Source organism: Crassostrea angulata, chromosome 7 (assembly GCF_025612915.1).
Source record: "Crassostrea angulata isolate pt1a10 chromosome 7, ASM2561291v2, whole genome shotgun sequence".
Taxonomy (NCBI): domain Eukaryota; kingdom Metazoa; phylum Mollusca; class Bivalvia; order Ostreida; family Ostreidae; genus Magallana; species Magallana angulata.
In genome coordinates this window covers 50,970,937-50,998,686 of record NC_069117.1, presented here as the reverse complement: position 1 = coordinate 50,998,686, position 27,750 = coordinate 50,970,937, and the positions used below count along the sequence as shown (strand labels likewise).

Genomic DNA, 27,750 nt, shown 5'->3' with positions numbered 1-27,750 from the left:
TAAATAATTTCTAAAATTATTGCTTTTGACATCAGACAAAATTTTATATAATACACATTTAATAAAGAATTGTGATTGATAACGGTAAATAATTTTGTCCAATAGATACACGGATTGAATTCAACTTATCACTTCCGTTTGGGCGTGTTTGAACTTGACAGGTGCACGTGTGTTTTGTTGACAAACACCATCAATGACAGCATTTATCATGTTTATGCGTTAGTTGCCAAGTCATGCAACTTTTTTTGCTCAGTAGTGGTTCGGCAGTGTTTTACCGATTGGTTTTCTTGTATTGTGTACATCATTTATGGTTGAATTAGAGAAACAAATCGACAGAACATTTTTTGTGAAATTTACCCTTGAATTTTAAATATGCAACCTGTGAAGCTAGTCACTCTGGATGTGACAAACACAGTTATACGAGTTGTTGGAGGCGTTGGCTTTCAGTACGCTAATGTAGCAAAAGTACACGGAGTAAAACTGAACCCTGACGACGTCAGTCGAGCATTTCGACAAAAATGGAAAGAACACAATAAACTTCATCCTATCTTTGGGAGCAAAAATGGTTTGACATCCCGCGAGTGGTGGAACGGTCTGGTAAAGAAAACACTTACACAGAGTGGAATGGATCTAGAGGATGATGCACTAGGTACAGTTTCTCTAGAGATCTGCAAGCATTTTGAAACTGAGGGCTGGATGTTGATTCCACAGTCAGTCCGAGTGTTACAGGAACTGAAGGAGAGGAACCTGACAGTGGGGGCTGTATCAAACTTTGACGATACTCTAGAAAGTGTCTTAAAAAGGATGTCTATTCATCATTACTTTGACTTTGTTCTTCCTGCATGGACTGCAGGCTGTGCTAAGCCAGACCCAGAAATCTACCTCCAAGCTCTGGATGCTGGTGGAGCAACCGCTGCCGAGGCCATTCATGTAGGGGATGATCTTCAAAATGATTATCTGGGACCTAGAAAAGTCGGAATCAGGAGCATTTTATTTTGTCCAAATGCCTCCAATATTCCAACAGATGTGGACTGCTCTATTACAGATCTGTACGATATATTTAAATATTTATAAATTGAGAGCATTCCTTTACCGGTATTTTGTTTCTTCTTATAAATAATGAAAGATGATATCATTAAAACCAAATAACTCACTAGTATTTAAGCTGATCAAAACTAACATTTGAATTCTGCATATTCTCAAATACCACTTAAGTTACGGTACTATTTTTAATTACGAGCTGTTTGACACAACATTTCATAATACATGTACAGCCAACCCTGTCATTTTGAACTCAATGGGGCAGAGATAAAGCTTCGTGTTATTAAATATTTTAAGATTTATAGGTAAAATGTGCATAATAAACCATGGTTGGAATTTCCAACCACTTCAACATATCCAGGTTATTCAATTTGATTTTCAAAATAAAGAAGTTAAACTCCGTATTGGTGTATGAAATATTATACTGGCCTACAGCAGCTTTAATTCTTTCTTAAAATCCAATACAGTATTCTGTATTAAAAGAAGATCTGGGTGCTCAACACTTTAAAATTCTTTCATACTTTAGTGTTTAGTCTTTTGCTTAACATCCGTTAGCTTGGTGGTGTTCCACACTTGAACTTCAGATCCTCGCAAGAAACCACTTTGGTATTCCAGATTCATTTACCAATAAGAACAAAACGAATTCATTTTATATCACTTTAATTTATTATGTTGTATATTACATGATCTGTACACGACATGACTGGTTTATGACCTATTAATTCTATACAGTTTACAGTTGTAGCTACTACACAGATTGGTTTTCAAGATCTTGGCTTAAATATTAAATCTGAGAAGTAACAAATCTGATTCTCTTTAATATCTTTTATTCAAAATTTTTCAGTTTCCCCTTCATTCATAACCTTGAAACCCACCCTCTTTTTGTCTGAAGATTATGAGCAAACTATCACACAACAAATAAACCATTTTTTTTCTACTAAATGCTTAAATGCACAAGAAATATCAATTTCGCTATCAAGAGTGCACACTTGTGAACCTAGATAAGACTATGTATCAAGTCTATCCACATTCATAGTCTACCAATATCAAATTATATAAATTATCATATTCCATACAACTGATTGAAGTGACAGTCTTCTTCATTGTTTTATGTAGAGTTATTTTGAAATTGCAAAAAAAAAAAAAAAAAAAATGATGAAAATTGATAAAAATAAAAATTTCATGGTTATCAAATGACCTAACTAATAGTAGTATCCATAAATCTGGCTTCAAAATGCTAGTTGTAAAAAAGATGAGCAGAGATGCTACGGAGTGAACAAAGGTCTGTGATGTCGTGTTTCAACATGCAGTCTGTTAAACAGATACACAGAACCATAGAGCAACAGTTTGCATATTGATTTCTATACTGTCAACAAAAACAGAACTTGTACATCCTTCACAAGACAACTGTACATCTGGCCTACAAAAGTCAAACAAAGATTGCACAAATCATCACATAGTACCAACAATTCAAATGATGAACATGATAAAAAGATATGGTCGAAAATGTCATATATAACAATCTATGAACATCTCAAATGAATACATACATGAAATAATTTCTGCAGCAATGAAAAATCACGATATTTTTTCCCCAAAGCAGCATAATATTCTTTTCACTGTCTATTGATAAATGTTAAAATCAATATAAAAACTATTGATTAATGCAAAGTTTCCTATCAGGGGCCACATACATTTTAACAGTACATATATTTCTTATACATATATAATTTTCCTTTCTTATTTCTAGTACATGTATATGAGTGCATGCACTACCATGTACAAGTATAAACATATCACAACAATTATTCCAATTTTGACGTTATATGGCTACTACTGGTTTCTACGGAATAAATAGGTGTCTGATGACATCACATCAGGGTGCAAGTTACCATTGATCTAGTACAAGTTACCACTGATCTAGTACATGTACAAGTTACCATTGATGTAGTACAAGTTACCACTGATCTAGTACAAGTTACCATTGATGTAGTACAAGTTAACACTGATCTAGTACAAGTTACCATTGATCTAGTACAAGTTACCACTGATCTAGTATACGTTACCATTGATCTAGGACAAGTTTAGTTATACACCCACACATTTCTTTTTTTAACAATACCTGTACTAATTCACGTGGTAATTAAAATCAAGATTTAGAATTTCCCATAGCTAATCAGAGCAATATTTTTGAGACAATTATACATTCAGTTTGTCTTGGAACCAAACTGAGAGCAATCAGCTGCTATTCATGTAGCAAATTCAAAATTAGTTTCTTGTGATTAATTATCCCTTTCTTGTCAAATGGTTTTACAGTGCATAATGTGGTAAAAAAAAAAAAAGAACAGGAAAGAAGTCCAGTTTTCTTGATCTGGAAGAATTAAATAGGTCACCAGCCAGCTGACGCCCCTATCACAGCTCCCAGCAAATCTTTTGTTGTGAAATCCAGGCTTATTCCAAGTAAGAATGATATCCACTCTGTGCCTTTGCATAATAAAACATCAAGCAGTTCCTGCTTCCACTCACTCCATTGCCTACGATCATCTTCCTCTCAGTTCATGTTTGGTCTTGATGGAATTGATGGTCGCTCTGGAATTCTGGGAACATTTGCTTGTGATCCAGGGCGACTGAAAGACAAAACAAACCTAGTGAGTACATGTACAGTGCAACAGAAAAATCTCAAACCACACAATCAACTCTGCTGAAGCTTTTGTTTTAGCTCAAACTTTTGGGAATTAATTTTCACCGCATAGTGCTCGAGACCATTTCTACTCTATTTGCTGTTTCACAGATGTTTTAACTACTCCATATCCAATTCTTTCCACTTACTGTATACAGGTTATTTTCGCCTGTATTATTTTCGCCCTTCTACACTTGCCAATGGTTTTGTTCAGTCTTGAATTTGCCAAGATGAAATAGTGTTAAAAAAGATATTATTTGCGAGAATGGAATTTGCCCTGTCTTAAATTCTCCATCCGACGAGGGCAAAAGGGGCGAAAATAAAGCAGGGGCAAATATTTCCCTTTATACAGAAGTTATTTGAAAATTTTCACAAAAATGAACTTTCTTCATGGATTGTGTAAAGATCCAATAAAAAGCAGCATGACTAACCATTGCAAAACAATAAATGGATAGTTAATGGTCTCACAAAATTGTACATACATGTACTAATTAACATATTCATGTTTACAGCTGCCAATGCAAGATGACATTTTGAGACAAAGCTAAGAATACTAGTACATGTATTGATGAAAATAGCTGGTGGTGTCCAATACATGATCTGTGATGGAACAAACTCAGAACATATTGTTTCGGCTCAATCACAATATGCAAGCCCCATTTACAATATACATTCAAGCAAATGTTGGGACTTCCATCTCGCTTTCACATATCCATGGTATTCAAGACCAAAATGTTCAAACAATCAAGTTTTTCTTTATCAAGACAATATTGTGAATTTTCTGTCATTGCAATAGGGGAAATAAAATAGCTAGGGAAATAAGATTCACTTCTTTATGCTCTCAAAAATGCATCATGTTATAGTTAAGTTAATGCAATGTACAGAAGTTAACTAGTATGCAAATATTCTATGTAAAGTATATTGATATGCAAAGGGAGGTAATATGCACACAGCTGTAGACGAAGATGATGTCATATATTTGTATGTGCCCGTAGATGAGCCCCCAGGTTTTTAAAATTTTCAATTGAAAGGATTTTTGATGCCCTCTCCCCCTTAGATATGAATGGCTACATGAGGACATGAGAGATGTATTAAATGGTATATACATTGTTAAAAGTTATATTGGCTGCAATATATATGATAAAAGATACAATTAAACAAAAAATCACATTTCAGACAGACGAGACGTTGTAGAGCTACATATAGGCAGTATCATGCAAACAAATTAAGAAGCGAAAGCATGATAACTTCCTGATTATATCAATATAGAAGGAACAGAGGAAGGTCAACATACTTGCGCATATATGCACTTCCAACCGCTTGGCCAACATTCCAGCTAAATGTTGTGAAAAAAATAAACACTTTATATTCATTCCAACTAAAAATATAATAAAAGCACTAACAAAAATGAAGATTTTCTATTTAACTACTTTTAACTTAAAATTTCTCCAAGCATAAAAATAAAATTTCCAATATCAATTTTATGACTATGAAAATTATCATTACGAAATTTTAAAATTTGCTATCTAATTTAAGATTCCGAGCATTAGATATTTCTTTAATAGAAAAACATACATTTATAAACGAAAAAAAAAAATTATTCAAAAAAACTAAATCTAGCCAAGAAGAAATATAAGCCAAACAAAAGTTGCGAGCCTGGTGACTTAAATATATATGTATATATATATAACAGAGCTATCTTTTTTTTACTAGATTATAAATTCAAATACAAAAAGTGTTTATTAAGTACACAAGAGAGGACTTTAGTTTGTTAGTTGGTTACTTGAATGTCACAGAGATAAATAAAGGTTGTTAATAGAATCTGCTAATGGCCAGTAATGTTCCTCCACTGTTGGATTTACTTTGAATGCAAAAGCTCACAATCATCAACTGCCTGGATGTAATATTTTTTGTAATACTAATTCCTTGGTATTTTTGGGGCTAGTTTCACTACCACTTGTGACTTATTCAACAAACCAGTACATGTAATAAAATAAAATATGAATAGCATTACATTTACTTTTGTCTGTGGTAACACAACAAATCATTTTACCCCCAACCGTATTTGATCACCCCATAATACATAATGATTGCTTATTCCTTAAATAAATCTGTGGTGATTAAAAACTGGCCAATTCAAATTATAACCCTATATACCCTTTCCAACAAACTCAGGTTTTATTAACTATATACCTACCAAAATAGGCATATAGGTGATTTTCATGTACTACACTTATCTTCTAAACATGACCACCCCTGACTTATTGGCCACAAGAAGGGAGAGATTGATTAGTGTCATGAATAACAAAAGTCTCAGAAATCAACATGTGCATTAATTGTTAAACCAACAAATTTCAATGCATATATAAACTTTGAAAAATGCCATTCAAAAGCAAAAACCACATGCATGCAAAATGTGTCACACGAAAACATTCATAAATGATTTCCATTTGACATCAATATACTGCAGAAAGACTACAGATAATTGCTGAGACATGAAAATACTCCAAGAAATTCTATAAAATAAAAGCAAGAAATACCATTACAAATTCAGCTCTTAAATGTATAGTTGATTTTCTATGAACAGCAAAGCAATAGGCCATTCTGAACATGTGCTTTAGGCCATATCCCATGTTTATATGTTGATGATGCATTATCAATACAGTTAATTAGGATTGTCAGTATACACTGAAAGTGTATAAATACTATCAATTTGAATTAACTAAGGCTGTAAATATATTGATCTCAATAGTATTTATATATGGAAAGGTGGAATATTTGAATTTTGAAGCAAATAAGTTCTACAAATAAAATCTTCCTTAGACATACAAGTTTTTAACAGCTACAAGTAACTAATGCGCCACAAGAACATTTTCATCATTGAAAGTCTGGGACAACATATGCATAGGATAACAAAAATAACTCAACTTAATATGGTGATGAGAGGGGATTTTAAAGCTATCATCTTAATCAAATTAAAATACTATATATACGATTTAATCTCTATTTTAAAAAGAATTTTTTTTTTGGAGGGGGAGGGGTTAAAAAAAGATGAAGTTTTCTTAGTTTTGTGAAATACAAAGGATTTCTGGTAGTTGAGCTCTATAGCACATGTTCTAAAATGGCAGACCATGCCAGCAGCTACTAACTCCCCCCAAGTCTGGCCAACACCTCTAGCTGTTTGTAAATAAATGTTCTCACTTTCTGTTTATACAGTTCATATGTGGTTTATACAGGTAGATATAAGTTTTAACCCTCCATATACAAAGTCAAAATGTTAGAAAGCAAATACATAAGGAAATAATGTGCTTTGATAAGTTGTTGTGGAAATTAAATTTGGAGAGTTTCCATTTTGGTGACAGTAAATTTTACCAGTCCCTGAGATTTAAGAAACATAGGATTTTGTTATATTTTATTTGGCTGTACAAAGATTTCAGGACTGTTAGTATCAACTAGAACAGTCAAACAGAGAGTGAGCTACTGGAAAGATGTGCTTTGTGTCTAACCCTTTCTGTGCTGTTTTCCGATCTATTTGCACATCATATTTCCTGTAAAAAAAGATAAAGGTGCCCATGTTGTAAATTTGAAAAAACTCTTAATGGGTTCTCTTTAGCCACAGATTAGTATGCTGTATATGACAATTTATGAAATAAAAGTAGATGTACTACTTTTAACCACTCAATTGCAGTGTGTCAATCATACAAACAAGGTATTTCATAGAAATCATTACATTAAAAAGAGCATGTTACACTTTTGTTTCCATTTGTAAAACACCAGCCAGCATTCAGTGAATCATGATTTTTCAACCATATGGCTACATTATAATCTATAACAATATCTATAAAGTGCACCGTACACCAAATACTCTGTGAAATCAATGTTAAACTTCACATACAAGTATCTAAAACAATCTGAAAGAAATAGGTCTCAAGTCAACTGAACCAAATACACCCTTCTCCACCCACTGAGTACAAGTGTTCAATTTTTTTTTAAAAACATATTTTGGATATGCATTAGACAAAGTTCAGCTCAAATTTGATACAAATACAATTCAATATGTAACAAAAGATTTCTGAAGGTTTCCATTGGGAAGGAGTAAACAACATATACTTCATCCTTTAAAGTAGATCCAGTGTTCTGTGACGTCACACTTTTTTGTAAAACTTTGAATTCTTTAAAAATTATGCAAGATAGTTTTATTCATTTTATGTGAATAAAATCACATGGATGTAATTAGAATTATTGGTAGGTTCAAGATATTTTCGCACTTAATTTTATACTAAATTTCCAAATTTTTATATATTTTATCTAAGCAAAGGGGAAATAACTCTTTTTCTGACTTTTCTCTTAGCTGTATGTCTAAATGCTATAGTTTTTCTTATTCCAACGATTCAATTTAAAATATTTTTGATATTTTAGTTTTCTGATAAAGTTGACATTAAAATTAAACAAGAAAAACAAATTTCTGCCTACAAGATTTTACTTTCAACAAAAAAAATATACATTTTTCTAATGCCAAAATATGCTTTAGTTTATGTTTATCTGACATCTAAAAAAGTGTGATGACATGTATATTTTTTCTAACAATTGATGACATTTAAGTCTATTAAGTCGAAATCAGTTGGGTTTTTCAACTTTCCTCAGAGAATTTTACGAGTATGGAGCTACCTTAAACTGTATGAAATCTCTCCAATAATGAGGACACTTACGCTGGAATGGGAGGAACGTTAGCTCCCATCATGTTCGCCACCGCTGCTGCGTTGGATGCACTGAGTCCACCAGGCGCATTAGGCGCCGGTCTGGATGGAATGTTTGGTGCGGGCCTCGCTGGGACATTCTGTGGGGGAGCACTGCCCGGTCGGTTGGGCAGTGGTGGGGGTGGAGCTCGTCCAGGCTTCGGGGAAGATGGCCGAGAATTTGGTCTTCTAAATTAAGAAGGGATATTTTAGTTTTCTACATCCAATGGAAAATGTCATCTTGAAAATTCTTGTAATATAAACTAAAAGTATCTCATTGTTGATGAACAAAATTAGTTTAATATTTGTACCATTTTGCAAAAATTGAAATTCTATTACCTCTTACATGTGCTAGCAATAATCAATAATTATGGTACATGTATTTCAACACCCGCACATGGGACGATTTATGCAGCAACGTGCTCCAATTCAGACTTTTTCCTCCCATGCATAAAAAATTTCCATGGGGAAACACTAATGGATTTGCACATGACTCACCCATTTTGTACAGATTGGTCGACTTTGAGCCATTCATCGTCTACAGGTGGGGGTACAGGGGTGGAGTTAGTGTTCATGGTGATGTCCCCGATGATACTCAGCGCCTCCTTGGTCACGCTGTACATACGAATCAGCTCGTCTCTCCTCTGTGCCTCTTCAGCAGACTCTTCCATCAGTGATCCCTAACCATTCAAAATCATATGCTACATACATGCTTCACTAATACAAAGGTACTGTAAACTACAACTAGTGTACCAGTACTAATGTAACAACTTACCTGCTCTGTTGTGGAGTATAGGTGAGCTAGAAGGTCAGCACCAATGAAATCTTTCACCTGCATAGAATAGTAAAAATCAATGTTTTTAATATACTTGTTATTGCAGTCTCTGGTAATTTCACATCTAAACACATTCTTTACACAAAAAAATCCCTCTAACTAGTACTCCACAATTCTAAATATGAGACTTGTGATTACACTAGATGAACAATTAACTCTACCTGCATGTACTTACATCGTTCACAATGATTGACATAATGCATTTGGGAACATGGTCTCTCTGAGTTTTGTTGACAATCTTCATGTAGGATTCCACCAAGTTCCTGATGGTCTCCACTTGTCGTTCCAACTGAGGGTCCATAGAGCCCATGTCATCTTTTCCCTGCAATACAACAAGACTCCAGGGTTTGAATTATCTATCAATAATATACAGTGCAATGGGAAAATCTCAGTCTCACCACTCTATTCTATGTCTTTTAAGCATAGTTACAGTATATATATCCAATGCAGACCTCATTAAAAAGCTGAGTTTGTTAGCACTAAGCCCCGAGTTCTGTTTGATAGCACTACATTTCGTAGGGATGGCAACTGATATCAGTATTGCTAATCAGTTCATCACAACTTGTTACAGGTACCACCAATTTACTGTTTAATCATATCAAAAAGCACAGCTATATGACACATATATGTAACTGGGGTTTTTTTTTCATTAAAAATCCACACTACTACAGATGTCAGATAAAATACTGTCAAAAACAAAAATAGTCTGTTCATTAATCAGAACATAATTTGAATTTTAATATCATAATTAGTATTAATAAAAAAAACCTAAGATCAAACTAGCATATGCATGCAAATTTCTAAAGTTTTCTGACCACATATCAGATATCAATGTAGTTCCCATGGTAAAAGTTTGTCTTTGCAGAAAAGAACTAAAGCTGCCATTTAAAATATCCATTAGAATCATAGCTGTAATGTGCCCAATATAGAAAATAAATATGTACAGATATATGTAATATCAGAGACATAAATAACAGAGATAGGCAACTCCGCCATTAGCGTGATTTGTTGTTGAAAAATGGTACGGGACCAACCTTACTTTGAGAACTACATTTTAGTAAACTTAGATAATGATCTTAAACCAAAAGTATATTGTTTTAACGAAAAGTGTGCATAGGTTTTGGACATTTTTTAAACAAAATATTGAAAAATAAGATTAATATATAGAAAATATATGGGCCAGCCATATTGACGAAATCTCGGATGGCGGATGGCCGACTGCCTCCTAAAACTCCTCTTTTAATATTTTTTATATGACATAAACTCATGAAAATATAATTTATTTGAATGTTTTGGTAATAGATTTTAGCTGTTTGTATTTCGATGTAATTGTTTATTAGAAAGATATACTGATTTAAACTGGAAACACTTTACAATAGGGACCTTGGATTTCGCGAGATTTCGATCGGTTGCCAATTTCTGTTATTTATGTCTCTGGTAATATAAGTTTCAAAAAATGGTATAAAATATATATTGAAAGTAGCTTTATAATAAATATGTATAATAACAATCATAACTCAGTAATTGTTCTGATCATTAATTATGTAAAGTTGAACATTAGGTCAGTGACAGGTGTAAACAACAGCGTTTATAATTTACATCCAATGACCACTTTCTTTCCATAGTTCCAATAAGCCCTGGGACCTTGATTCTCTCCAATTTAACTTGATTAAATATCAACATCTCTTGGGATCAGAAAATCAAGGAATTGTCTTAAAATATACCAATTTTAAAATTTTTTTTTACAACTATTACCAATTAGCGGTTATGTAACCCATAACCAATATACCACTGTTTTGACCAGGATACCACTTAAATTACCAGACCAAGTTACCACTTACCAGTTAATCAGTTAGCTATTGCCAACCCTATTGAATCCACCAATTAAATTACTAGCATAATGATCACCTAGAACTTAGTAAATAACCATCATCTGCTTCGACTGAATGACCTTGAATTACTTTGTCCTTAACATTCACGGTCACTAAGTCTGAAGATTAACCAGCTACATTTCATAAATCAGGAGAAGGTTTAAGTTTTAGGAATATAGACAGAAAGATAGACAGATGGAAGGACTTACCGAACGCGACTTGTCCTAAAGTTTAAAGGCATACCCATATTTTAAAAAATAAAATGATCATCAGAAAAACTACTAATACTACATAGCATCACACTGTAAGACCTCCATCATGACTGATGGTTGGGTCCTCACCTTTCTCTCCTCGTCGTTCTGGGATCGGTCGGGGTACACCCCCGCCCTGAGCAGGGAGGCCTTCCAACTGTCGACCTCCTCCTGGTTTTCCGCTGACAGTTCAAGCTGTTTGTAGTCCTTGTATACATTCCTACAGAACCAATCAATTATGACTTCATATATTTTAATATTCTCACATTAAAAATTTTTGCATTTGAATAAATACATGTACATTATAATCAACAATATTTTGAAGGAAAAAATAACTTTGTTCTGAATTATATTTTTTTTTTTTAGAATTTAAAATTCATGTCTCCAATCATTATTAAATTCAAATTTCTATTGACAAAATTCAAAGAGAGACACATTTTTCAATAAAGTAACTCATATACAATGAAGGTATGATGCGTAACACAAAGATAATATGGAGGTGAACAGAAATAAAACAAGGCAGCAAGAGGAACAGAAATGTGTGGAATCTGGTAATATAGACGCAGGTACTGGGCAGGTAAACAGTAATCCCAGAATCCCTGCCCTGCTGTACCTGTCACAGGCATTAACTCAACCAACCAATAAAGCTGCAATTTCTCAGAAACCCCCTCCCCTTTTATTATTAACCAAACAGCAGAGATAATAAAATAAGTCATCAATTTTAAGAGAAAAGTCTATTAGATGAGGGGATTTCATATATTCTTATAATACATGCATACAAATTTTTTAAACATCGACATGAGATGACACATTATATATAATTTAAACTTAAGAGAACATACGAAAACATACAAATTTTAACTTAATACGATGTCATTCTTATTGGCAAACTGGCTTATGTTTGACAATATATGCATAATATATATATAAAAGATTTTTATATCGACAGTAGGTGTACACTAGCAAGGCAGCAGCATAGAGCATTATAACATCTGTCAAAATTAAAAATTATCTACGGTAGATATCTGATCTCGGAATGTATTTACTGAGTTAAAAGCTCAATAAATTCTTTCTTTATGTACATGAAATATCAATACACAATACACAATGTTATAAGCAAAAGCTCTAAGCTCTCTGATATTATCATTTCATGACTGAATCTTATTATTTTCAGTGCTGAATTGCTTTTCCCAGAATTTATAGTACCGGTGTCCCGGGTCCAATATTTCACGGTATCAAAATATTATATGACACTGGTAATCTTATTTCTACTGAATGCAGCAAGTACGTACAATAGCTTGAACATGTATGATGAGAGAGAGAGAGAGAGAGAGAGAGAGAGAGAGAGAGAAAGAGAGAGAGAGAGAATTGTTAAACCTCTTCCCACTGCAATCAAAAGATAATGTCAGCTTATTGAAAAATTGATAATGTTGCATGAGCACAGGGCTCACACTCATGCAATTTAATCCACCCTCTGAGGCATGCTTGAGTCTGTTGATATGTCTCAGGTTCCTGGATTAATCAGCCATGTACATTAACAGTCACTAACCCCTCATACTCCGTTATTCAGTAATCCATTGACAGATAATCCATCACACACTAATTGTAGTGAATTAAGAAAAAATAATCACCTACTATCATATCATATTAGTCTTGTTAATTCCTTGAGTGACGAAAGTGAAATTTACAAGGTAGCATAGAATTTTCCTTGTACAGATACTTAGAGACTTTCTAGAACAACTATCATAGTTTACATGTACAAGTCTACAATGCTATTAATTGATTACATGAATACTAAATGCATCAGCTACCGGTATATTCAGGTGCACTATATTTTTCTTCTGCACTATAGTAAATATAATTAACTGTACAGAACGATGATGAGCATTAGCATGAATACAATAGCTAGGCAATGATTGCAACACCCCAAGCCATGCTCATGCAGGAATTAGATGAATACACAGCATATCTCAAACAAGTCCCGTTAGCAATATGAAGAAAGTAAGTCCGAGTAATGACGAGGTTGAAGTGAGGATGAAAACACAGAAAGGCTGTCTCTGGTTCCATCACATACCTGCCAGAGTCGGGGTTAAACAATGCAAAACAGTGTTTAGTAAACAGACCGCTCTCCAGATCTTTCACTTTCAGACCATCGAGGGGTATCATAAATTTCTTCTCTTTTTCCTGGAAATTTCAACATTCAAACATGCGTTAAAATGTTGTGACAATGCAAACGTGTTTCTGAAAAAAGGTGAGTCTCGCTGCTGCCGAGAATCAGTAGTCAGTGGAACGCGAGATCCTAGGGGAGAGATGGAATGTTAGCACCCACGGAGTTACAGACGTCACATTGATAATGTTAATAAAAGCTGAATGTTACACTGGCCCACAACCATGCCATACAGCTCAATATGAGGCCAAGTTTTAGTGGGGGCACGAATGGTCATGTGTTGAACAATGAGGTTTAAATGAGGTGCAATGTTTTCACACATAATGATGATGAGTGACTAAAAACAACACATATTAAAATTCAAAGAGGAAAAAAATTGTTCCTAGTCTTCTGGTTATTATTAAAAACAACGAAATTAATTTCCACCATTTCTATTCCACAGGTGAAAAAATTTGGGAACAAGAAAAAAGCAACAAGGGTTTAGTAGGAGGACACAGGAGACAAGACGAATAGCACACGAAAAGTGCCTTCACTAATCTAGTATCCCGACCTGTTATCTTGGTGAAAGAGTGCAAACGACTTTTTCTTATTCACAAAACCCGAGTCTGGGATATCTCGGACTAAAAGGCCGTCCACCGTCAACACATACTTCTTCTCTTTCTCCTAGAATAATTGGCAGTGATCTCTGTTATTTACAATCTGTTTGGAGAAGTGTGTCAAATATGCACCAGTGCCAAATGCTCGAGTTAGTGGGAGGGTGGGGCAGTTAGTGTGAGACTGATCAGAGTTTGGTTGAGCAGGGAGGGTCATACACTGGCCGGCAGGGTGGGGTGTTTGTCATTCATCCATAGTATTTTGTAGATGCTAACTTAAGTTACTTTCATTCTGAACACTGGGCAAATTACCTCAATTTCATTTTAATTTTAATGAGCTAATTGATTCCCTACTGTCATCCCTAATACAATCTTATCTCAATTTACACCCAATAATTGCACCCTTCCATTTTTTCCTACAGTAAATACTCTCTGTCAGTGTTTTAATTAGCTCACAATGTACCATGCAAGAGCTTCTTAATTTTAAATTCATAAGTGCCTATTAGGAAGTAGAAGTTCTTTTTATTTTTGTTTTAAACGTTGAATTGCACAAATAATAGGGTTTTAAACTTGAAGTGTCTTCTACTCTACATATCATGAAACCATGCAATAAAACAAAATTAAACAGAGTACAACACAAAAGCACACAGAGAGCCCTGCTATGTAGGATTGGCAGATAAGGAGCCATGGAAAAACTTGTTTCCATTCGCTGCCTGTAAATACCTATTTTCACTTGAATACAGAGCAAATGTGGGCCGTTTGTTCAGAATTCCTGCTTCTACATCCCGCACTCTTAAATTCTCCACTGATAACATAAATTTCTTGTCTTTCTCCTGCAAATTCAAATTCTTCATGCTTGACAAAATTTAAATATGCAATTGCATTTCTTTTTCAGCACATTCCAAATCTGCAGTCTGATTAAAACCACCCCTTCTCCTTAAACTCGTCAGGGTCTGACAGGTATCAATAAAAGGTTATCTTCACATGACCCTTACATTTGCATACAATCTAAATATGCCCTACCAATCACAGACATGCTTTCATCTGTTTTATGAGAGGTGCAACTCTTACATACTGGAGGTAACATAAATAACTAGTATAAATTTATTAATCTATCTTCTTTGAAGAGTTCCAATAGATTTTTTAAAGCAGTGAAAGTCCTTCCCTGATTAATCAGACATAAAGGTTGTGGAAAGATGACCTCCTATTGATACTTGTTAGACCCTCACGAGTGTAAAGAGAAGGGGGTGGATTTAATCAGACTGACAAATCTGTTAAATATCGCAATTCACAATAACCAAACATCTTTACAAAATCCAGGGTATAAACCGTATTGGGTTACATAGCACGGTGCTTGTCATGCAGGGCCAACAACTAAACAAAATAGCAGTTAAAACAAAATCACATGACCATTTCAAAAAATTTAGCAGGGACTGAAACTTAAATAGACTAGGAATTAAAAAAAATAGCAAGTTAATAATTACCAATGTGGTGCTAGGATAGCTACATATTTTTTTGTTTAAATTCAGTGACAAATGCATAGCATGCGAGTGGTGACTTCATTGTGGAGGTGAATACATGAAGGATCTATTTACAGTGGACAGGGTGATTTAATTTGTACGTTTAATTCAATGTATGTTGAAAAGAGCACACAATACTATATACAGCTTTTAATTTTTCTCTATACTGTAAAGCAGTGCCCAAGCCACTTTTGCTTTTTGTTCCAATTTAAGCATAAACATATAAATTTTCTTCTTTTTTAAAACTTTTCCCATACATAAACACAAATTTAGTACCCTCAAAACTCTCAAACTCTGACGGAATGAGAAAAACTTTTATCTTAATCCTTAATAAACACAGCAACAGTCCAGTTGTATAGAGTTTTGGTATGCCAAGTAAAAATGCAAGCAATTTAAAATATATAATATTCTTCTGCAATGCAACACTTGAAAGTATAAGCATATTTGATGATACATTATAGATTCTGATATGGTACATGTAAATGAAGATAAATTTAAGTCACATCAATTACAATTACATTTTAATTATATGAACAGTAAGTAATTATTTAAATTAAGATAATTTTCATTTAAATATTTACATCACATAAATTGAATTTGAATACGGTAAGTTTTTTTAAAAATTGGACTTGAAAGTCATTCTCATTCAGCCGAGGGATAGAAATTTGTTCAGCCTACCTCTTCATCCTTGTACCAGGAGATGCTCTCAGCTGTCAGCACAAACCAGAAGTCCTTGGAGCCTCCCTTCATGAAGCTGATGTTGTGTAGAGTCAGATATCCCTTACGTATCACCTACAAAAAAGGTAATTCAATACAGAATTTATTAAGGTATAAAGCATTCGTGTTCCTCATTGACCTTACTTGTAAACACCAGTAGGTCCTGGGACCACAAAACTTCGACAAACTCACATTTTATCCAAGTCTCACTTTCACAAATGGAATATACAGTATATAGTGGAAGAGTGAGACTGAGATCAAAAGTTAGCTTGTCCAACTTTTATGGCCCAAGGGCCAGATAAACAGTCATGTATTTTTGATTTTCAAACTAGAGCTTATTTTGAGTGAGAAAATGTCAATGAAATGTTGAAGTTGGGAAAGTAATGAGAAACTAAGTTTGGTTTCAGAAGAAAATGGTGAGAATGCATCTGAGACACAAAGTTGACAAAGACAGTTAAAGTTTCATTTAAAAATCAATGTTAAGAAATGTTTTCATCGTACAATCAATCACTCATTTGTTAATTAATATCAAGATTAAGTTTAAATCAATGCTATAGTGACTCATGCTTCTGAATCAGTAATCAAATACTTTACAAGAAGGAGTAATATTATCAATATAAGATACTATGGATTAAGATTTGTATTAGATAAGTAGTTTCATATTCATTACCAGTAAACTTTTGTTACTGAAAATTCTTGTAAATACAAACTTGCCTTGGTATACTGTAATTATTCATTTCAGAAATCAATTTATATTATAAGTACCGGTACTGTATAACAATACCCATACATATATTTAATTAGGTTCGTATATGTTATATAAAACATTTCTTATTATTATAGCATTATTTATAAACCGTACATTTCAATTTTTACAAAAAATTGTCTGTACAGAATGAAAAAGTGAAATACCTGATATACTGTGGAAGGTGGCAAGATGACAAGAGTGCGATTGGATAAAGAATGTAAAAGATAAGGATTGAAATACCTGATTTCCAACTTTTTTCCTTTCCTTATTTTCGGCTTTGTTATGGGCACTGAAATGATGATCAGTTTTATGTGAGTCAAAGATAGAAACTACAAGATTAGTACCTGATTGGTGACTTTTTTCCTTTCTTGTCTCACAGCTTGATCCGCGCTACAATAAAACCAGTCATCAAAAAACAGGGGCTCTTTGAGGCCTAAAGTAATTGGTTTTATCATCTTGCCTGAGTTTCATGGCCTGTACCATGTTGTGGAACAAGATTACAATATTAAAATACAACAGCATTGATAAAGAGATTGAGTATTTCATACAATCAACCATGTAACACATGCATATAAATTTAATAATAATTGAAACAAATAAATAAATATTTCTTGAAGCTCATGTTTCTACCCAAAATATTCATTCAAAATCATTTTAATAAAGAAACCGAACGATGTAAATTGATATGCTTTCTGTCCATTTTTAATCTCAAAAAGGTAAAATATTTTCTCTACACACAGGTATATAGGTTTTTCACTTACTTGGCAAATCCAATAAAATCTTCATGATTGGTGTTTATGTAAGCCAGCTCAAATTCTACATGCATCAAGAGCTGGTCCTTAGCAACCATCTCACGTTCCCTGATGCGGTTGTTAACAATACTTTCTGTCTCGTCTCGTAGCCTGGGATATCTGCTCATCTGATCAAAACAAATCATGGAGGATTTTAACTGACAGTAATCAGCTCTTCTCTTGTGTGAAAAAAATTACACAATTCTCATTCTATAATACAAGTATTTCATCGACGTATTTATAGGTTAATTAAATTAGCGTTTCTATTTTTCATAATGTTGATTTCTTTCTTTTTCACTGATAAATTTATCTTGATTTTATAACCAAACATGACTTTCAGCAAGAATCAGAACCAAGTACTCCATACCTTTTCTGTGCACTTGTGTACAACATTTGTTAACTCTGTAACCACCATATCCACAGCTTTCAGAGATGGCTGTTTTAGTTTCTTGATGTATTCCTTTACTATAGCCTCAAAGGCTTTATCTGGAGTAAAGAGACCAGTTCTGAAGAAAAAGTAAATCAAATTAATGAAAGATGACGTATTTGTTGCTCCTTGTCTTAAAATATTCACATGAACAGACATACAGTAAAACATACTTAACGAAGTGCCAAGGACAGGCGATTTTGATTCGAAATAAACGTATTTCGTTATACTTGTGAAGTTTACAACGTGTAATACAGTCAAAGGGAATGAAAATCACTTTGCTGTAAGTGTCAATCTATTATAAGCGTGTTCGTTATAACCATGTTTTACAGTATTTCACATGTATTTTACATGTACACAAATATGCAAGCAGTGAAACTACAGCCAAAAAGTACAAGTACAATATCTTAAAAGAACTACCTGATAGCATGGATGTTTCTGATGGCTATACTAATTTCTTTCCTGAGTTCACGCTCATCAAATTCAATCTACAAATAAATAAAAGAAAATGAGTTAAAACAGATATATATCAATAAAACTGAAACATCCAATGGGAATAATTGTACAATGTAAAAAGTCATTTTTCATTACTAGACCATATGAAATGGTATCTACAACTATGCATACCTTGACCAGCTCAAAAGGAAAGCGTTCGTGAAATATCCTGTTGATTTTGGCTCCCCCTGACAATTCTCGGGTGTTAATCTCTGTTCCAGAACCTTCGATGCTTTTATCAAAGTCGACATTAAACTGTTGAATCATTCTGAAAGAAAGTTAATAATATTACATAAAGTTGATTGTTATAAAAAAATTGTTTGTTGATTACATTAAGAAAAGATTTTGGTTCACCGACAGACCATTATTTAGGCAGACACAAAACAACAGGGCTGCGTTCAAGATCGTACCTGCTACATAGGGCTATGTAGTTTAACGGTAAGCTAGCCTAGCCGCTAGGTAGATATTCGTAGCCTAAATATTTTATACTAAGCATCAAATTCAAGATGGCCACCTTAGTTACCACTTTATAACAAACATGAAATCTATTTATTTAGTGATATTTTATTCTTCCTTTAAGTGAAAATGAATTTTAATATGTATATTTCCGCTTGAAATTAACAAACTATGTCGATGTAATTAGTCTTTAGTTGAATATTCTCAACTTCAAATCTGAGACCTAGCAGCTAACCTAGCAGTCCGTTCAATAGACCTGGATAACTACGACCTAGCGGCTAGGTTAGCTGCTACGATCTTGAACGCAGCCCTGATTATCAGAAAAGCATATATGACCATTAAGCTCAGATGAGCAGAATATTGCAAGGGAACTACTCAAGTAGGGGTTAGCCTTACTGCATCATGGCCTTAGTTTTTCGGGAGGGGTCATCAGGTCTGTAGTTCTTGAACTCCTGGACATCTTTCTCCATGGACAGAAGCTGAGACTGGAGTTTGTTTCTGAGGGTAGGCAGAACATCACGAATATGGTTTGTTAGCTGCTGATTCAGCACTCTTTGTAGGTAGGGCGTACCCATTCTGTCAGCCATGTGCCTAGTGACAAAAGATAGAACCATACCCTATGATACATTACATTGCACACAATATGAGAACTGCAAAGATCAATTACTGTACCAGCTAATTGCTTGACTTCAAAGTTTATACACACAGAAACCAACCTGTTACCAGATGAGTTTATATTCTATATACAAGAATATGTTATTTACACATTAACAGTTACATTTTATTGCTCTTTTAACAAACATTAGAAATGAACAGATATAAATGGAACTATATTTAATGATCACTGAGAAATAACTGGACAAAGTAAGAGACAGTACACAAACCTGTATGAAGGGTGACTAAGGAAGAACTTGCGTTCCCCGGCCAATGCTGCTCGAATGTCCTTTCTTCCATCAATATCTTGTTGACTTCTGTTCACAACTCCAACATAACCTGAAATAGATTTTTCAATTATTATCATCATGAAGAAAAAATTGCCAGAGAATAACTCTGAACATTTTCATCTAAAAGTCAAGATATGTAAATCTTGAAAAATATATACAAAAATAGTAGAATTAAATTCATTAAGAAGGCTAAAAGATTATGTACAGACCAAATACTGTAAACCAACTTTTACTCGTGATGACTTTATTTCATGATTTGCAGAAGATAAACTGATTCGCCGTGACTAATTTTCACTTGTCTCGAAAATATACCAGAAAAAGTTGAGAACTAATTCGCGATGAGATATAGTCTTTGGAGCTATCATGAAAATTTCTCGCACACGAATAAAAGTTGGTTTACAGTCCTTTTCTGGATATTGATTTAACATCTAAGTATCTGATGTCTGCTTTAATCAAAACATCAGCTATTCAAATAATGAACAGCAATGTATTCTTGATTAACTTTTTCTGTACAGATTTGTAATTTTTCCACACAGATTTTAATGTATGTAGAAAACAAGCACAGACACATAGCAATTATAATCTACAGAGAGATAGTACCTCTCCTCAATGGTAGAGTTTTGTTTTCTAAGATTTCCCTGGCGTCTGTTCCTTTGTCCATCAAGTCTAGTTTGGTAATCACACCTATTGTCCGTAACCCTGTAATAAAAGTAGTAACAACAGTGATACACATTCCTAATTATATAATCAAAGTGGGGTCAAAATGTTTCATGAGAAGTATTTCTCTTTTTAATAATAAGTGTTGAAAATGCATTATATCTTATGTACATGTCTTATACAAGTATATAAATGTACAAAAACGAAAACCTAATTAAAAAAAATGAAAGGTCCTTCTTGACCCTGGTCTTAAAATAAAACTTTTGGGCATGTGTTGTACCTTGGGGGTCTACCTCCTTTGCTATTTTTAGAGCATCGGAGTTTGCAAGATCTGTGTTGGCGGGGGATACGGCCAGGATAAGACAACTGTCCTTGGTGATAAATTCTAGAAGCATGGCTCTGATCTGCATTTCTATGTCTGGGGGCTGGTCTCCAATAGCAACCCGTGTCATTCCAGGCAGATCAATCAGGGTCAAGTTCAATACTGAAAATTTGTGCAAAACATTCTATTTCAATAACAGTCAAAACTTCAATTTATTTTTATAAAACAACATTCAAACATATACATGTAGTTAAAAAATATGAGCAAATGTGAAAAGAATATTCAACTACTTGTGAACAAGGAACCACTTAACTTTGACAAGGACATGTGATAATATTTTGATACTTATTACTTACCATGAGGGGAATAGACTCTGAGGTTGATTGGGATGTTGGAAATGCCCTTATTGTGGCCCGTTACTCTGTCTGTTTCTGCCTCGATTTCTTTACGAACCTCTGCAAAGTCCGTGAAGCATGAACCTTTCTTGTGGAGAAACTCTGCATATTCTAAAATTTTAAAAAAAACCCAAGTGGTAATATAAAAGTATACAGTTTTTGCTAAAAAAAATAAACATTTTGCTTAGTCAAAATCATACATAATAATACTAGTTTCTGAATTATGAGGAAAAAGCTCTATGCAGAGATATCAGAATTTCTGCTTCAGGCAATGCAATCAATCACATAATCAAGTGTAAGTATTTAGAACTTATAGATCACAGTGTGTAGAAGCATAAAGTTGATTTTGTAGTATCATCACTAGTATAACAACTAAAAACAAATGTGCTTTAAAATGGATTGATCCTGAAAAGCAATTTCAAGTCTCAATATAGGTCATAACCAACAGTTGAAATAAACATTTATGAAAACAAGATAAAAAATATTTGCATGCACAAATGACACAGGTTAGTAATTGCTTGCCATTCAATCAGACCGGCTACTTTCCTTTCTGCACATCCATCACCTGTCCATACCTTACACTGATTGACAGGCGAGTTCTTACCTGTATTGCTGTTGATCAGTTGTAAAACCAGAGGGCGCCTTGTTACAATACCGGACCCTCGCGGCAAAAAATCTCTGCAAAATATAAAACAGGTGCTTGTATATCATTTACCATGAACATTAAAATTTATACATATAATTTCCTAGAATTCTAAGATAGTTCATTATAAAATTTTGACATTGGTACATGAATTTTCATTGAGCTTAATGACAGACACGCAAATTGAATGTGGATAAAACTAAGGGCCTAAACTTGGCTTTTTTTAGTCTACCTTAGTATTACTATGATTATATCTCTGTGGTTGTTTATCCTTTTTTAAGGAGGGGGGTGGGTCCTTGTATGTAAGTGTTTAAATCACCAAAACATGTTTTCCTACGAGGAAGTTATCCATCTGAATACACAATACACTACCTTAAATCTATATACCAACTTGTCAGTTGTCAAGGAAGAAATTGCTTTTATTCAAGCATCAAAAAAAAATGAACAAGATAGAAAAAGTAAACAAAGTAAAGGATCTGTTCAGGGTCCATTGTGCATCTGTATTCTTTTCCAGGCTTTTGTGGCCTCGAGTTATAATAGATTTACATTTCTCAATAAACAAGACTTAGAGTTTAAAAATAACAAGATATTTATTACATTTACCATCATAAATATTGAAGTCAGTTTCATAAAAAACTATTTTTTTTAAAGAAAAACACTAAGTAATAATCATCAATGTGTAATTCCTTATAAGGACTTTCTCATATACATTAAGCAACACAGGTTGTGTTTAAAGGAACCTAACTTCCTTCCAGTTTCCTCTGATGCATTAATCAATACAATGTATAAAAAAAATATAAAATGAGACAGTTTACTCCATAGACTTGTACATATAATTACGTTTGATAGATTAAGCTGAGAGATGAAAATTTAATTTAATTCTTGGAAAGGCTCTAGTTCTAAATAACATCAATATGCTTTTAACAAGTCAAGGGAGTTTAAAGGAGGCTGGTGCGGTGCTTTCATCAAAAGAGTCTACAATATGAGAGATTCCTTGACAAATCAATGCTGCTCACATTGTAGTTACCCCAGCAAAAGCTAAGAATATTCCATTTCAAAGCTGGGGCATTTATTGACTATTGGACAACAGCGCCCTATCTGATCGCTTTCCAGGAGTCAATCAAATCATGGCAACTCTGCTGTATGAGCAAGAGCAACACAGAGAAAGAAATACCCCAATTAAAATTGCCTTATATGTGTATGTGGTGGTACTTAATGACATTGTATTGGATCGCTCATAATTCATTAACAGAAATCATTGGCTGTGGATAAAATAGGTCAGTAATATTTCAAGGACATAGCAAGAAAACAAGCTGAAGGATGACAAACTTTTCAAATTATCTCGGAGCAGATGATTTAAAAATCATTCAATTCTTCCTCAGAATAAAAACTGTTTTGTAAATTGTACTTCACTCTGCCAACTCTTCAAGGAGATTGCTTACACTAGCCATTTATTGCAGAAATCAGAGATCAATAATAAACTGTTATGGAAGGCTGTACACCACACAAGATTTAGGGCAAAAGAAATAACAACACATTTAACACAGCAATGAGTCTGTATGTCTTTCTTAACTGGTTTGCATTTGCGTGTTAAACTGTTAAACTGCTGTATTGACGGTACTTCTTTTGACATTCATCTTGGAGTAGTTTGAGTATTAAGATCTAGCTGAATTCAATTCTGATTTTAATTTGAATCAACCATCTCCAAACTAATAGAAATATGCTATTATCATAAATATGGATCAAGGTAACGTAAAAGAAATCCAGGCTACAAACTACATGTACATGTTTTAATTGAGCTCTGACCTATGCTTTATAAAGAGTGACCTATCACCAGTAATTGAAAACCAAGCATCATTTCCTTGTAATTCAGAACCCATTTGGGAACCAACATGCAGTTGGTACATATAATGTATAGAGTCTTCAAGGCTCCATTAACCAGGTATAACACATATCTTCCTTTCCACCAGGAAACTCTTATATACTCCATAGTTAATTTGAAGTGTATGTATGACCTTACGGTGCAAGGAGATTCCTCATTACATGTACTAACATCTGATTAACGATATCATGATGACAAACCAACGACATTGATACCATCTGTTCCTTGTGCTTGTATTTCTGTAGATCAACCTAATACACTGAACTTTCAAGTAAACTTGACAAACATGCACTCCAGCAGACTTTAGCAATATGAATCATACATAAGTTTTGCAGATCATTTACAAAAATTATTTTGCAAAAAACATCTGCTTTCTTTTGATTTGTTGAATTGCAAAAATGTTGAGTTTTGAATTTTATTCCTCATAATGCCTATCATTCATTTACTTGTAATATCTGAGAATTTTACCTTCAAAATGAATCATTAATGTCAGTGTAACATTACAATCCAAGATGTGATTTTAAAAAATGGGTATCTACATGACTTAAGGACATGATTCAACTTTTCAACTTGAAGATTTGTCTTATGTACTCTGCTTTTGAATTATATCTCATGATTGCTAATCTTTGAAAAACTTTTTACAGTACCATTAGAGAATAAGCTTAAGTCAGGAGCTTATAATGACACGGTCAACATTACACATTATGTTATTCAAAGCAATTCCTCTGTACTTTTAGGCAATTGTAACTGCCTGCATGTTCATACTTCTATTTGATCCCTATGCAAATTACAAGATGAATATATTCAAAAAATAAATTATGATATACTACACACAGACCTTACTCTTTTGCCCCCCCCCCCTTTACTACTGTAAACAAGGATATTTCGGTGTGTCAAATCAAGCATCGGTGAAACCACTAGGCATACAGCATATTAGATAAAATAGTGTATGATTGGTAAAATGTTTGCAGATGAAAACTACACGTAACTTTTTTCCCCATGTTCAGCAAAATTTGTCCTGATACTGAATAGCACATAAAATTTCCATATTAATTTACACAGTTGTTCATTCAATAAAATCAACTGGTGAGTAGTGAACCCTGTAAAGAGTAGCCATGAAGTACAAATGCTTTTGTTGAATGCATTTCATTTTCTTTGAAATGAAAAGAGGTATATGGGCCACAGCTTCCATACTATGATTAAGATTCCTTCAAATAAACAATGCAATTGATCTATAATCTATTAAAATCCATTTTTTCCATCACACTTTTATTTTCTGACTAAGAGCGCAGTGCAATAAGTGAGTGTGTCAGGTACTTATCTTCAAATCATTAGTATGGTTTGTACAACTTGAATTTTCCAAATGCATTTTTATAAAGTCATATTAAACATGTACTATACAATTTGAAAAATTTTAAATGGTGGTTATAATTTAATATGATGTACATATTTTCATTATCCATATATACTATATAGATTTTTTGAGATGTCCAGTACTACTCTAATAAGTTACAAATGTCATTAATAAATTTATTAGTTACAGTAGACTTTGAATTGTATCCCTATGTAGTACAAGACATAATAATGAATATAAAAGGATAACATTTAAAATGATAATACTTAGTATTACCTTCCTACGTTAAAAATATATTGTACCATTTAAAACATTTAATTTTTCATTATACATGTATTATCACACATCAGTCCACATCATTTGAAACTATTTTTAAACAAAATGCATTTTGATGTTATTCTTTTGATCCTCCCACATGATATGATTCATATTGAAATCTGTGATAGTATTCCACTCAAAAGATCAAATGTTTGACCCAAACAAGATGTCCCGACTTAGCGTTACTTCATTTAATATAACATGGACTGATATACATGTCTGGGTATGTGATTTAAGTAATCTATAAACCAATATTGACCGTTTATTTTGATACGCCCCCTTATGTGCATGTTAACATTTCACACAATAATTAAACTTGACATCAGCATTGATATATAGTAAAAAGTTTAAGTAACATATAGAAAAAGTAGTACATTTGTTAACCAAAGGATTTTATGTGATCATAAAGTTATATTGCATAATAATTTACCTGCCCACAAAATTCTCTAACACCGAACTTTTCCCCGCACTTTGACTTCCAACTACAGCTATCTGGGGTAGATCAAGGGAAAGAGGGAGGCCTAAGGACGCGAAGGCATCTTGCAACCTATTCACAATAGGAATAAGCTGCTCCATACCAACATTTCCGGCCATTTTAGCGATCTGTTTTCGGGTACTATACTATGTTGACAGTCATTCAATTCATGGCGGAAGCTGATATAATGAAGGCCGCTTATATCAAAGAATATTCATAGTGGAAATACAAAATTGTTTTAAACAATACTACAATGAACCTTAGATATAAAAAATATGAATAATTTTTTTAAAATCTGACTAAACGAATTACTTAAAACTCTGTCTAGGCCTGAATTAACATAAATGTCAAACATCAAAATAAAGGGCAGACAACTCTACCTCACATGTTGATGAGCCGCTAACTATATTTAGGCCCTGTATCATAGTTACTCATTTCCTTTTGATTGTGTATATAAAGCGTATAGGAAATTATTATTTGGTAGATTATAAGCATCTCATGAAGTTCCCGAAATCAACTTTCAAGCCTTTTTAATGAAGCACGGGAAAGAAATAAATGGGCAGGGGGGAGGGGGATGTAATAAAAATAAATTAACTGAGTGATTAATATGGTCACCTTCAAATTTTAGTAATTGGTATTTCATATTGATAAAAAGTTTGCAATCAGAAGGGAAAAAATAAAAACTAAGACAAAAGGGACTGATAAATGGTGTGTTTTTAAAATGGGGTTGGTATTTTTAATGAACTTGGGTTTGGACATATCAGTATAAATTATATAATGCCATATTTGATGTATCTTTAAAAAATCATTTTATTTGGCCAAGTTTTGTATCTTCTCTCTCATGGACAGTCAGACTGCTTTTCTTTTTTAAATGTCAAGTACAACGAGCACATACGTATTTTTTTTATTTAGAATAACCTATAATTACATTGTATCGAGAAAAAAAAGTTTACGAAAATGTCACATACAATGGTTTATAGAGCATATTATGAAAAGTGATGTCCAGTCCGAAAAGTATTAAGAAACTGAGATACATTTTTCGGTCACACGTGTCGTAGTGATTTTATGGGTATTTCATGGAAAACAAACAATAAAGTTCCTTGAACATATTTGATCCTGACTATGTCTCCGCGTCATTTTAAAGTAGAAAACACAATGGATTTTGAAATAGAAATGGAACTTCATTTCTATTTCAAAAGCCATTGTGACTCTCGTGAAAACACATGATCCTCTTCGGGGATTGTATTATTTGATTGCTTTTGTCATGAAAGACCAAAGAAAGTAGGTATATACGTTTTTAATAACTCCTAAATTATTTAAATGAAGTTAGTAAAATTGTACATCTGTAGTTGAATGATCGTAATCATCTATTTGTATGTTACATCTATAGATCTCCAACAAATGAGTTGATACAACTTTTTGAAGGCTGATG

General features: G+C 33.4%; 2 protein-coding genes across 13 annotated transcripts; one reads left to right on the top strand and one right to left on the bottom strand.

The window, feature by feature from the left end:
• Positions 1-148: 148 nt before the first annotated feature.
• LOC128192247 (haloacid dehalogenase-like hydrolase domain-containing protein 3) lies at positions 149-2,205 on the top strand. Its single transcript, XM_052864803.1, has one exon. The coding sequence runs from the start codon at positions 373-375 to the stop codon at positions 1,072-1,074; it is 702 nt and encodes a 233-aa protein (XP_052720763.1). The 5' UTR covers positions 149-372; the 3' UTR covers positions 1,075-2,205.
• Positions 1,685-26,516, bottom strand: LOC128192218 (dynamin-1-like). 12 transcript variants are annotated; one of them, XM_052864745.1, is made up of 23 exons: positions 26,274-26,516; positions 22,251-22,324; positions 21,608-21,757; positions 21,210-21,413; positions 20,873-20,971; positions 20,213-20,321; positions 19,725-19,919; positions 19,005-19,140; positions 18,798-18,865; positions 18,318-18,456; positions 17,921-18,078; positions 17,504-17,549; positions 16,373-16,486; positions 14,132-14,244; positions 11,505-11,634; positions 11,373-11,387; positions 9,468-9,614; positions 9,233-9,289; positions 8,956-9,137; positions 8,431-8,646; positions 7,228-7,269; positions 5,016-5,057; positions 1,685-3,668 (listed from the first exon to the last, which is right to left on the bottom strand). In XM_052864745.1, the coding sequence occupies exons 1-23, from the start codon at positions 26,435-26,437 to the stop codon at positions 3,593-3,595; spliced, it is 2,676 nt and encodes an 891-aa protein (XP_052720705.1). In that variant the 5' UTR covers positions 26,438-26,516; the 3' UTR covers positions 1,685-3,592. The 12 variants fall into 12 exon arrangements, with proteins under 12 accessions (XP_052720705.1, XP_052720707.1, XP_052720706.1 ...); XM_052864747.1 differs by lacking the exon at positions 14,132-14,244 and adding an exon at positions 14,898-15,007 and having other exon boundaries at positions 26,274-26,515; XM_052864746.1 differs by lacking the exon at positions 14,132-14,244 and adding an exon at positions 13,489-13,598 and having other exon boundaries at positions 26,274-26,515.
• Positions 26,517-27,750: the final 1,234 nt, after the last annotated feature.

What these genes read in the sequence shown, in the direction of transcription:
- LOC128192247 (XM_052864803.1), top strand. Translation starts at nt 373, where the DNA reads ATGCAACCTGTGAAGCTAGTCACTCTGGATGTGACAAACACAGTTATA.
- LOC128192218 (XM_052864742.1), bottom strand. Translation starts at nt 26,437, where the DNA reads ATGGCCGGAAATGTTGGTATGGAGCAGCTTATTCCTATTGTGAATAGG. An exon ending in CTTAGTCACCCTTCATACAG is followed by an intron (nt 19,920 to 20,212) that starts GTTTGTGTACTG and finishes TTTTGTCACTAG; the next exon opens with GCACATGGCTGACAGAATGG. An exon ending in GGAAGTGCATATATGCGCAA is followed by an intron (nt 3,669 to 5,015) that starts GTATGTTGACCT and finishes TTTGTCTTTCAG; the next exon opens with TCGCCCTGGATCACAAGCAA.